The 12,306-nt window shown below is 39.1% G+C and overlaps 1 protein-coding gene across 3 annotated transcripts in view; it reads right to left on the bottom strand.

The window, feature by feature from the left end:
* GRM7 (glutamate metabotropic receptor 7) overlaps window positions 1-12,306 on the bottom strand; it is an 852,405-nt gene that overhangs the window by 46,421 nt on the left and 793,678 nt on the right. Inside the window, exons 9-10 of one of the 3 annotated variants that reach the window (XR_007191722.2) lie at window positions 10,351-10,597; window positions 95-4,635 (exon numbers count right to left, since the gene is read on the bottom strand). Coding sequence is in view for 2 of the 3 variants with exons in the window: in XM_057311893.1 (XP_057167876.1) it covers window positions 4,565-4,635; window positions 10,351-10,597 (318 nt within the window). In the remaining variant the exon portion in view is untranslated. The remainder of the gene's footprint in view (window positions 1-94; window positions 4,636-10,350; window positions 10,598-12,306) is intronic. The other 2 variants (XM_057311893.1, XM_044385029.3) reach the window with 2 other exon arrangements.

Below are 12,306 nucleotides of genomic sequence, written 5' to 3'. Positions count from 1 at the left end.
CAAAGATATAAGGGCATTCAAAACTAATCTTAAACTTGAAAAGAGAAAAATAATGAGAATATTCATGTGGATCATAAAGAGAAATAATGATTACCTTTGATTCCTAGAGAAAGTTAATTTAAAATGCATCCATGTTCCATTGTACAGGCAGAAAAAAAAAACCCAAAAAACAAAAACTCTGCGAAGCTGAGACATGTCTTTGAGAGGCAGAAATAAGAGTCACCATCACTTGCGTCCTGAGAGAGGATGCTCACCCACAGTAATTGGGAAGAAGAAAGATTGTAGAGATTAACTGACTTTGGTTTAGGATACACACTGTTTTCTTTTTAAATGCAAATGATACTTGGAGCCTAAAAGACAAAATCTTTCCTAAATGCCAGTTTCTAAAAAAAAAAAAAAAAAAAAAAGTACTTAATAATCAGAAAACTACCAAATTGATTCTGTTTTTGCTTTTACCAGATTAGAAGCTCTAACCATTTAAATCAAGTGTGCATAGGATCCATTTCCAGTGGTAATTTTGAAGTTCACGTGCCCTTTGAAGACAAATAGAATAGATATCTGTAGGCTATAAAGGGAAAGAAATAGGCATAAAACTTTGTTGGTTTTATACACAGGATTAGCTCATCAAAAGAGACCTTGGTTAATTACCTGCACGCAGATGTAACATTGATCGTCAGTTTCAAGAGTTTTATGTAAGACCCACAACATGGATTTGAAACCTGTGACATCACAGTCAAAAAACTGACTTTTCAAGGCAGTCTGTAATTTTTAGAGGTTTTATCTGGAAGGATACAACTCCACTTGCTCCGTCTGCAGATACGGTATTTTGTTATTATTAATAAATACTTATTGTGTACATATTCTGTTCTGGTAAGGTTAGGAGGCTTTGGTATGTGAGGTATTATATTTACGCCAATCATTCCATGCACATTTTCTGAGAACCTAGTATTTGCCACACCCTGTGCTAAAGGCACGAAGATAAAGATGACTCGGTCCCTCTACGCACAGGCCGCTTTCCTACGTGTCATCCCCTGCGTCCAAACAAAATACTCGAGCCTCACAGAACTGCTTTCTAATCTTAGCAAATACCATATTCGTTTGTACTTCTGGTTCTTTGTGCATCCTTGTTTTCTGCCTCGAGTGTCTTTCCTTTATGCTTGCCTGGAGTCCTGCATCTTTAAGACCAACTCAAACAAACCCTGCTGGGTGATGCTGTCCACCTGTAGCTTGCTAGCGCTTGGTACGGCCTCTCCTAAGACCTACTCCTGTTTGAATTCTAATTGCTTTCCTTTCAGTCTTCCATAAGATCTGGGCTCCCTGTGGGTACTGTTCTCTTCTGTCCCCACTTTCTAGTCAGTTCAGGACTGGCCCAGAGGAGTGGGGCTTGACAATCATGTCTTTGATGGACCCAACTGAAGAATAGCCTTAGAGTTCATAAATCCTGGCCGGATTGCTGTGGTGCCGTGATAAAATGTAAAACTTAACATAATTGTAATGGCTTTGGGGCAGGATGCATATGTTTCTTTTATGCTAAGAAAGACTACAGATTCCAGCCACGTGAATTTTCATCCTGTTCTTTAAGTGAAATGACGTTGAAGAACTGAGTGGCAAATACTGTTTTTTTTGAGGATGCTGAGGATTCAAACCCCGACGGGAGGAATAATGGTATTTCATGGAGCTCTTAGGTAGAAAGAAATAGGCCAACAAGATTTATAGCTGCATTTATTTCTAAGGTGATTCTATGTCAGAGGTCAGGTAACGTATATTCTGTGCTATGCTATACTTACAGAGTGTTTCAAGATGGATTTTAAATTGACGGAGTCTCCAGTTAGCGCAGAGATATCACATTGAATGTTAAGGAGGAGGGAGAGTCTCAACATGATACAAAAATGTGGCTTACACAGTTTCCGCAAAGCTTTAAAATGTAAGATAACCCCATTATAGTAATTATAAGAGACAAGAAATGATTGATGTTTTTACAATACCATTTAATAAATTAGTGCAATGTCAATAGTATTATAACCAGTGTGCTTGCTAGGAGGAACGTACCTTCTAAATACAAGACTCAGGGCTATTGTTTGCGTGGCTGAATTAACTGCTCAAGTTTTAAAATGAGAACACCATCCTGCCGCGTGAAAATTTACCTCCTCACAAAACAACCTGTTTCCTGACCTGGTAATGACACCAGATTGATTGTGTTTTTGTTGCTTAATTGCATTTTAAAACAAACGTCGTTAGATTGATAAGCCTCTGCAGAGTTTTAAGATCTACAGACATTCAGCCAGGAGATGGCAGGCAGTGCTGATTGAGCTGATGTCTGGCCTGGGGTGTCTGTGCGAGAGGGCTGTTCCACACAGGCAGGAGATGGAGTGCGCTTCCAAACCAGGTTAAGTTCTCTTCTGCCTGATTTGAACGTGCTTCCTTCAACCCCCCACAAGTAGGTGTGTGATCTGCTCTGTAGATTCCACCTTTGTTGGACTGAAGTCTTACTAGCCCGGGGGGACAGAAGTTTACTCGAATCTACAAATTTTCCATTACTGTTTTCGTCTGTCTAAATGCAACATAGAAATGGATTTGAACACACAACTTTACGTGCCTTCCTTCCCTCTTCTACCGAGCTTTGCTGTCTCACTGTAACCTGAACAAGGTAAATCACTACCCTCTTCGAGTACATGTAACTTGGACCAACTTCCCAATTATTTTTTTAAGTAACAGTATCAGATCATTATCATTAATGTGTAAAGCCACCTTCACATTGGCAGAAAAGAGCACCCGGTCAAAATCTTTGAAACAAAAAAGATCCTAGCCAAAAGTTATTTTGAAACAGCATATCCTAAAAGTATTTTTTTAACTGAAAAATTGACTTAGAACATTTTCATCCTTTAACCCAAAAGGCATCAACTTAGAATGGAACGAAAGAGAATTTTTAATGGATTGAGATTAAATCTATCATTTTTACCCAGGGAAAATGCCTTCTCTTTTATTCTCAGAGAGTCTCATGTAAAAGGGTGACTCAAGTGATGAGGTGCAGTGTTTTGACGAGCCCTTGGCATACAAAAACTTGAAATCTCACTGGATACTGTTATATATTCACCGGGAGAAAAGAATGCCCTATTTAAAAACTAGGACAGATCATGTTGATATGGAGAAAGGAAATAAGTGTGTGAACAATATACCCCAAATTAAAGACTGAGCTGCAGGCACCTATCTAAAATCAACAGGAAATGTAATTACTCTGAAAGGACTCTTGTCCTGTCTTACAGTGCTAAACGGATTAAGAAAAAAAAAAAAAAAGATGCACAGCAATGATCTGATAAAAGTTCCATGCTAGCAACATAGAAAAAAGGAAGACTAGCCCATGTTAGGAAGCAGTATTTCTCCCTCCCATGACAAGACTTCTCCACTCTCTCTTGGAATCTTTATACAGATAGGTTTCTCTATTTTGTAAGTACAGTAGCAGGTTTAAGGGAAATCAAAAGGCAACCTTGTATTCACAGCCACCACGTGATTTTAATAACCCTACACGATGTTTTCCACTGTCTGTTTTCCCACAGTTTGGAATACTTTGACTTTCAGCTAGATAGGGATGCTTGTCAATATAAGCCTTCTTTTCCACTGTTTTATACTATTGTGTAGGCTAAAGGAGGTAGTGATAATAATAATAACAATAATAATAAATACATACATAGCATATATCTTTTAGTGAGAGCCCCAAATAGTAAACACCAGTGAAGAATCAATGATTATTCTTATGTCTGCTCATTCCCATGCCCAGTTCACACATCACACCATTCACCGTTTCTCCTAAGTGATTCGTTTGAATACCTTTGGTATTTATTGGTGATTTCCAGGTTTGACTAATGTTAAAACTCATTATAGATTCTTGAGGTCTTTCACCGAAGCTTTCCTTGCTCAGTGACATGACTGAAGTTGGTTCCGTGTTTCTCTAAGGCTGAACTATGAGCCATAGTTCAGCTTCAACACCCTACCAAGCCCATCCAGCAAAGCCTTTTCTATTCCTTTGCTGTAAGGAAGGAACCGAGACTTTTTTGGGTTTGAGATGGTAAGGCCATTCATTGTTTTTTGAATGAATACATTTCTGGGAATGTATTTACTAAAAATAAACCAGAACAAACATTTTTACTAGGCTTGTAAAACATCCCCCTTTCTTCCTTATAAGTTTCCACGTTGCCTTCTAAAACCAGCACAAGACAACATACATTTAAAAATAATCTCTCACCATCGGTAATTTTAAAGTAGCCCATATACCAGAGTGCCCAGCACCAATTCCACCGCTGTTGGCTACCTGATTGATTAGAAAAGACAGATGTACGCACACCCACATGCATGTTCTCCAGAAAAGAAACCAAGCATGTGACCCATAGCAGCTGTCTGCACTATGCTTAGCAAACAGATCATCTCCGAAAACACATTTCATCATATAAATAGATTTACAGGTATCATGCACAGTTTTCATGGAAACACTTCTTTTCTCAGTAGAGACAAGAACATACAAATAAATAAAAATTAGATCGTTTCTTACCTTTTAGAAAGCAGGCAAAAGCTATACTGTTGGTGGGATAGTGTACCAAGTAACAGACTTTTGTACACTCTTTCTTACTGGTGGTATACAGTCTACAGGAAAAGTAAATATATAGGTATGTATAAAATAAATCTGCACACAATATTCCTTTTATTCTTTTTTTTTCCTCCCTTTTGGAGAAGAGGCTGCGATAGAGACCATAGATATTATGCTCACTCTTTCGGTGCGTTCAATAGCCTTTGGTAGACCAGTTCACCACAATTCAGGTACCTCTGAACATGGGAGTGCTGGTGCCTCTTGATTTAAAGCAGTCGGGTTTTAGTTGCTTGAGCTGTAGCCGTTGAGGGAACCAGCTCCCAGTTAACTTATCTATCTGGTCAGAGCTTTCTTTTCTTCCTTTTCCCATCCTTTTTTTTTTTTTTTTTTTCCTCAGCCTAGTCCAGCTATGCTGACCAGCCTGCATGGTTAGTCCAGTAGGATGAAACAAATAGCATAATGTTGAGAATGTTAGAGATCCAAACAAATGAAGAAGCAAAACAAAACAAAAACCATAACAAATTAGCACAGCACAGAAGCGTGTTCCAGAATCTTCTAGGCATCTTTACTTATATAGGGTTTGGTGCCCACATCCATTTTCCAGCAGTGTATATATTTTTAAATGCCTCCTTATATTGACAGTTCAACTATTTTATGTAGTAATTACCTCCTTTAAGAAGAGCATAAATTTCCATGTATATGTTTTCCTTATCGTAGGTGCAAAAATGGTAGTAAAATTGAAAAAAAAAGAGCATCAGAATACAAACATATTTAAAATATCTTATTTTAGATTTTCTGTTTTAGTTATAAATTGTTGTTCTTCTAAAATATGCTTCATCATACAGTGTACTCATTGGTCTAGTGTATGTAGCCACTATGTCAGAGTCAGTTAATCACACATTCCCACATCCAAGAAGGGGGAGTCCCAAGCTGTCCACCTGCCTGACATCTCTAACCGCTACTGACCTTCCAGAGTCTAAACTATCTGCAACCCTTGCAGGCACTTGAGTACTTTCTCTGTACTACCGGGGGATGTTGGCTTAGAAAATGGATGGTAGTTTAGGACAAAGATAGCTTAGGGCCACTCATCACTATGCACTGTGATCCTTTATAAGGACAGCATCTGACTAGGGGTTAATTTGCAGAACATCTTCTGTTTCTGACCAGTCCAGGTGAGGAAGGCAGCAGTTTTTATCCACCCATCCCAATATAGCCATGCTGCCTCAGTTAATAGTATTCATCCAACTGGAGAAGGGTCCTAGTGGCCATCGATAAGCCAAGTCCCAAGCACAACAGGTCCTCTTGTTTATTTGGCATCTCTACGTTTGCCATGAACAAACATCTGCCAAGTCAGCAATAGAAAGTGTGGGGAAACATGCTGAATTCAGGCTGCAGATGTGAGAACCAGAGCTTGAGGTGCCCTTCTTCTTAGAAAGGAATGTGGAGAAGGCATCGTCATGGCCACGTTTAAGCTATCCGAAGTAGGTCAGGCTCTTCTGATCCTCTAGCAATAGAAATCTTGTTTGTATACATAATAATTCAACGAGTAGCTGCACTAAGCCCTTAGACCTCCTACTGTTTTTCAATCCCAATGCAGAAGCCAACTAGCACTTGCCCAACTCTGAGTATCTAATGCCAGTAGTGTACAGATACGTTAAAATTTTAAGAGAATTTACTTTTTGTGCATTCCACATGGAAGTTTTTCTTCTAAGCAATGGAATTTTGACCACAGAAGCAACCTAAGAGGAAAACTGAGCTTCTCGGGGAAAACTCAGGCAGTGCGGGGGCAGTTTTAATTTCTGCCCCTAGTAAGCCAACAAGCAAATTCGTTTTTATGTAGACACGTAGCTGCAGTAGATGAGTAGAAGCGTGCATGCACCAGATGGCAAGCTGCAATGATGGAGCAGAGCTGTTAGAAATGAAAACACTCAAGATTGAAATACATTGAGACTAAGTGTTTAGAGCAACAATGAATAAGGGGACATTGCTGTTTCATTATTTACTTTGTAGCTCACACTATAAACCCGACTTCCTCTCGGATACCCTCCCTCAGAGAATAGTGTACAGAATTTCCCCTTTGGAAAGACATGTTCCTTTCTCAGGTACGTGGTGTGTGCTTTTGTTTCTTTTTCACCAGACAGCTTAATTTCAGCAAATAATTCCTTTTTCTCTGCTACCAAAGTTCAGAAACTAGAGAATATTTGAGCTATATTTGGTATTAAATAGAATATGTAATATTCCCTCACATCAGGTAGTCCTATTGTTTATTTTCATGAATTGAATTTTTCATTACTGCTTTTGCCTATATACATACATTTTTGCATTGCTCAGGACTGGTTTTCCGAATGAAATTATTACTATCTATGATACCACTATTTCCAGATTAGTGGCTCCTTCTAGATCATTTCATATAACTACTTGATTGTATTTTTGTCTCATATCGAATGTTTCATCCCTTTAAGTTGACTTTATCCCGGGTCAACCTCATTGCTAAAACTTTGGGAGACGTTTCCAATACGTGTCCTAGATAAAATCCTTGCCTATTAAGACATACTAATTTCTAAAGCTGAGCTTTCTGATAATAGTAGCCACAAACACAGATGGCTATTTAAATTGAAATTATTTAAAATAAATAGCATTTTTCCTCAGTTAAGGAGCCATATTTCAAGGGCTGATTGGCCATGTGTGACCAGAACATTTCTACCACTACAGAAGGCTGTGTTGGGCAGATGTTGTGTGGATAAACTCTCTTGATGGGGGGAGAGGCTTCGGGAGCTGGGTCATCAGAAACGCCAATGTTTGGAGGTACATGAATCTCCTCCTATGGTTAGGCAAATAGCTATCCAAATTGTGCTATTTTAGAGAGTGTCTACACAAAACAAAACACTAAAACAATTTTTAAATTATTTTGAACTGCTTATAGACAAGGACCCTATTTGATTTCATTTTCCCCCCTGAAATGTTTATTTTTGCTCTGTGTAGACACCAAAACATCATTGACAAAACCCAACAAAACTTTTCATGGGAAGGCACCAAATGAATTCCAAATGGAATAATTGTCATGATCGGCATAGATGGTAAGTTATATAAATTTTTGACTAAGTAAGATGAGGCCTCTACCTGGGCAGCCTTCTTTGAGCCCAAGTTACTCCTGTCTTTGTAGACAACACAGAAACAATAATACATTTCCCAGCACATTTAACTAAAGAGTCTGCCACACACATCATTATATGCTTTATATGCAACCTGAATCATCAGTCGAGGAAGCCAAGAGAGTAATTTCTGTTTTGGAATTATGACATGACCTTTACATTCTAAGGAACAGAGCAGCAAAGAGAAGGAGGCGTGGCTTTGGGAGTCAGACCTGGGTTTCAGTCCAACACCCACTGCTAACTAGATGTGTGACTTTGGTGATGGCACTTAATCTCACTAAGCCTGGGTTTCTTCATTAAAAAGAACACTTCTCCTACAGAGGTACTGTGAGGGGTAAGAGATCTTTCACACAAAGCATTTTGGATAATGCCTATTTCAACGGGTAGCTGATGCAAGTATTAGCAGTAGTATTAGTATTACTATTAGTACTAGTGTCAGTAGTGGTGTTAGTGTTAGCATTTTACAACCATTATTGTATCCAAAACAGCTTCAGCAAGGATGGAACCTAATCATTAAAAGTTAATAATAGTAGAAATGTTGTTTGAAACCTAATTATTTTTAAGTAGCGAAGTATTGAATTACCCAAATTCAAAACTTCTAACATGGTTATTTTTTTTCCATACATACAGACTTTTGACCGTATTTTCTCCTTATTGATTTTTGGGCATATCTAGTGAATTTGTGTGTGCGTGTGTGTGCGTGTGTGTGTGCGTGCGCCCAGATATAAATGTAAAACACGTAATGAAATGTCTCTAGGATAAATGTTTTATAAAATGCAAGTGTGGCAAGGGGTCCTAGAATAAAACACTACAGAAGTATAAATGTGCAGGTATATTTACCAACACAAGTATGCATAGAAATAGATGCTTATGCATCTATATTCATGGGAATATTTCTTTTTGGGCATCAGTTGCATCTACCTCCAAACAGTCTTTAACTGGACCATCACATCCACATAACCAATCACATTAAAATGTACTTTTCTGCCTTTTAAGGAATAAAAGGACGGTAACAATTGATATATTATTTTCTAGATGCATAATGTTATGACACACTTATGACATAAATATCAGTATCTCCATTTTAAACATGAAGATGCTGAGCTTTAGGATAGCTCCGTGATTCTCAAAGCCACACGGCTGGGAAGTGGAGTTGTTGGGATTTGAACCCAGGTCTGTCTCACCCCGGAGCCTCTTCCGACATCACGTCAAATTCCACAGGATTCGCTATCCAATTTCCCGCCTCTCAATTGACCATTTGCTCTGAAGACACAAGAACAGAGGCTATACATTCATTCTGTTGCTCCTTTCTCTCGGTGTGATCTTTGTCCTTCCTCTTGCCTTGTCCCAGAATCCCTTCTATTAAAGGTCCAAGCGAAGCCCACACTATTGTTAACAAGCCTTTGTACCCCGTCTACATATTCTCAATGAGTTTCACAATATTCACTCAGCCAACTGCTTAGAAAAGGAGAGGAGCCAAGATCATGGATCTCTGCACGGTATTTGTTAGGGACAAACTCTGTTGCCTCCTGCTTTTCAAAGATCTCTCCTTACTTGCAGAGTATACATGATTACCTTGGAGTCTTTAGAATAGGGATTCCTTTCTGCTTGGTGAGAAGCCTTTGTCTATGACAAAATGAGTCCATAACTAAAAAATGTCTTGAAGGATTTAATGGACAACCTGAATCCCTCTCTACTTTTTAAAACAAAGTATTATGAACACTCAAATCTGCCACATTCTATTTGGAACTGGTCAACTCATTCCTAGAAAACAAATCCTGGAAATAGTATTTTTAATCTAAAATGTACTCTTACCACCATATCATTAGTAAAATTGGCAATGAGAATTCTATGTGTTTAACCTCGAGTTAAACGGTCTTGTTTTCTTACAAATTGGTATGTGTATGTCCATCTTTTTGGAGTCATTTGCAGGGGTGACTAGAGGCTACCCAGGGGTTGCAGATAGGCAAGGTAGCATATCACATGTGACATGTCACCCTTAATCCCCTCCCTGATGTTAGGTCTTTCACGGAAGGAAACTCTCCTGCAGTGGCATGGGAAATGTTTTTCCCATGTGGGGATGTCACGACCATGATGGTACTCAGCCTGTATACTTGGGTGTTTTCTTATTTCTAGAAAGCTTGCTTAGTGAAGAATCATAACTTACTCTACATTCATGTTCCGGTGAAAAGAAGTTTTGCTTTCTAAGTCATTAAATATTCCAGTTTTATTCCCACTTCTACAGTTCAGTCAGGTGTTAAAGCTTCCCTACTAGGAATTTGTTCCCCTAACATGAGGAGAGCAAGAAAGGTGGGTCACAACCTGACAGCTACGTTTCTGTCAATTGGAGGGTTTGGTACCAGTGAACAAGAAGGAAGGGGGAGATTTCACACTTCAGAAACAGAGCCTCTATAAGCTTTTTTTCCCACAGGGAGCAAAAGTGAAATGGGGGCAAGAATGACAAACTCTTAAGAGCAAAGGTTAGCATTCACCCAGGAACCCACTCCGTTAAGACAAGAATGGACACCATATTTCTCCAAAGAAAGGCAAACTCATACCACAGTTCCTAGAGCTTCCTGATGTAGGAGGGGAAGTTGAAAGGAAAGGAAAGTTACTTACTGTTTGGGTCTACGTTTTCACAGAGTTCTGTCTTTGCCTCACCGTTGGGTCTGTCACTGGGTTTGTGTGACAGCCGCGATGACATGGTGGCTGCTGTGACTACCGCCTTGAAGCTTCGCTTCCGCTTCTGGACATTGAGTTCAGGGTGGAAAATGATGATGTACACTTTCGGCATGTATAGCATCCCCAGAGCCACTGACGCACTTAGGTTCATGGAGATTGTAAGTGTGGTAGTTTGTATGTAGAGCTAGGAGACACAACACACAAGACACTATTACAAATAAAATGACTGCAAAGGGAGTCTGAATACTTAACACATGACATCAAGAATGACTTTGGAGAGAAACCATAGCCATCTCCAGGGCCTTCTCATTAGGGGAAAAAAAAAAAAAGGAAGTCAGTATTACTTGGCATATTTATTGGAGAGTTTTTGCATATATTAATTGATCAAATGCGTTTGGGTGAATCCGTGTGCTTGCTTGCCCTGGAGAAGTCTCCTACATGGAAGTTCATAGTAGTAATCAGAGCTGAAGTACTTTCAGTCAGAATGGCAGATGAATAATGAAGACATGAAAATCACAGAAATTTGTAATCTTAAGCGTGGTTATTTTATATCTTCCATATATACGTAAAAGGATTAATACTAGATGATTTCTTGCTACATGAAGACTCTGGGAGCTTTGAAAGTTATGTTAGTATATGTCCCTTTTTGTGTTATTTTTTTTTAACTGTTCACCTTCACCATACCTACAAAGTAGTGAGTTAAGTTGCCCTGAAAAGTAAGCCCTTCTTGCTTAGTTCTGATTTATGAAACACTGATGGCAAGGACCCAAGATCTAGTGATGTTGGCTTATCCGGTCTCTTTATGTTGACAAATTGCTAATAAGGTGCAAAACCATCCTGACACTGTGTTATTTGTGGTGTGGATGGTGTCTCCATGACTGTCCTTGTCTCCTTTGGCTCCCCTGAAAAATCAGTAAACAACCATTCACTTACTGCGCAGTGTGTTAAATCACTGCCTTGGTTATAAACCTGAAAAGAAGGGCATGGGAAGTTGTAAGATCGGTAAGGAGAAAGCTACAGACAACTTGCCTTGGTCCAGTTGTGTTTATGAAGTGCCCTCTTTTGTGATCTGGAGCCCCACCCCTGTATATTTAGATATGTTTGTCTTTTGCGTGACTTCTAAAGGCTAGATTAAATGTGAGGTGACGGATGTGTTAATTAACGTGATGTGGTAATCATTTCTCAATTATACATATATTAAATCATCACATTGTATGCCTTAAAAAGGATCATGTTGTATGAACCTGAATAGGTACAGTTTTTGTTAATCATACCCTAGTAAAGCAATATATAAATGAATACATTCATTCATTCATAAAATTCCAATTACATTAAACAAAATGAATAGATACCATGGCCTTTTGTGTCAGTGGAAAGCCAACGATATATTTATTCAGTCATGGTACTCCATAACTAGGTCTTCCCATTGATCAGAGGATACAATCCCCATCCTTAATGGAGTCTACAAGGCCCCCTGTGGTCTGCCCCCTGCCAACTTTTTCAGACTAATTTGCCACCACTTTTCCCCCACTCTTCTCCCCAGGTCACCATCCGACACTCCTTTAGGTCTTGAAGATGTTGTGTTCATTCAACCACAGAACCCTTAATACGTGTGCTATCTCTTTATTTTTGTTTTCCTCTGTATGGAATGATTATCCTCTGCTTCTTAGAACATCCATCCTAGGCTACCCTCACCTACAGCCTCAAGACTAGGCCAGCTTCTTTACTTACACACCCAGAGAACTGTTTTCTTCATATCATTGGTCTCTACTTGTAATTATATACCTTTTGCCCCAATCATTTGACTGGCCATCTCTCTCTGACTAGGCCATGAGTACCATGAAGGCAGGAACAAGTGTCTGTGGTACATCATTGTGTCTGTAGTACTGACAA

The sequence above is a fragment of the Ursus arctos genome, unplaced genomic scaffold, assembly GCF_023065955.2.
Source record: "Ursus arctos isolate Adak ecotype North America unplaced genomic scaffold, UrsArc2.0 scaffold_14, whole genome shotgun sequence".
In the NCBI taxonomy this organism is placed as follows: domain Eukaryota; kingdom Metazoa; phylum Chordata; class Mammalia; order Carnivora; family Ursidae; genus Ursus; species Ursus arctos.
This window is presented reverse-complemented; position numbering and strand designations above follow the sequence as displayed.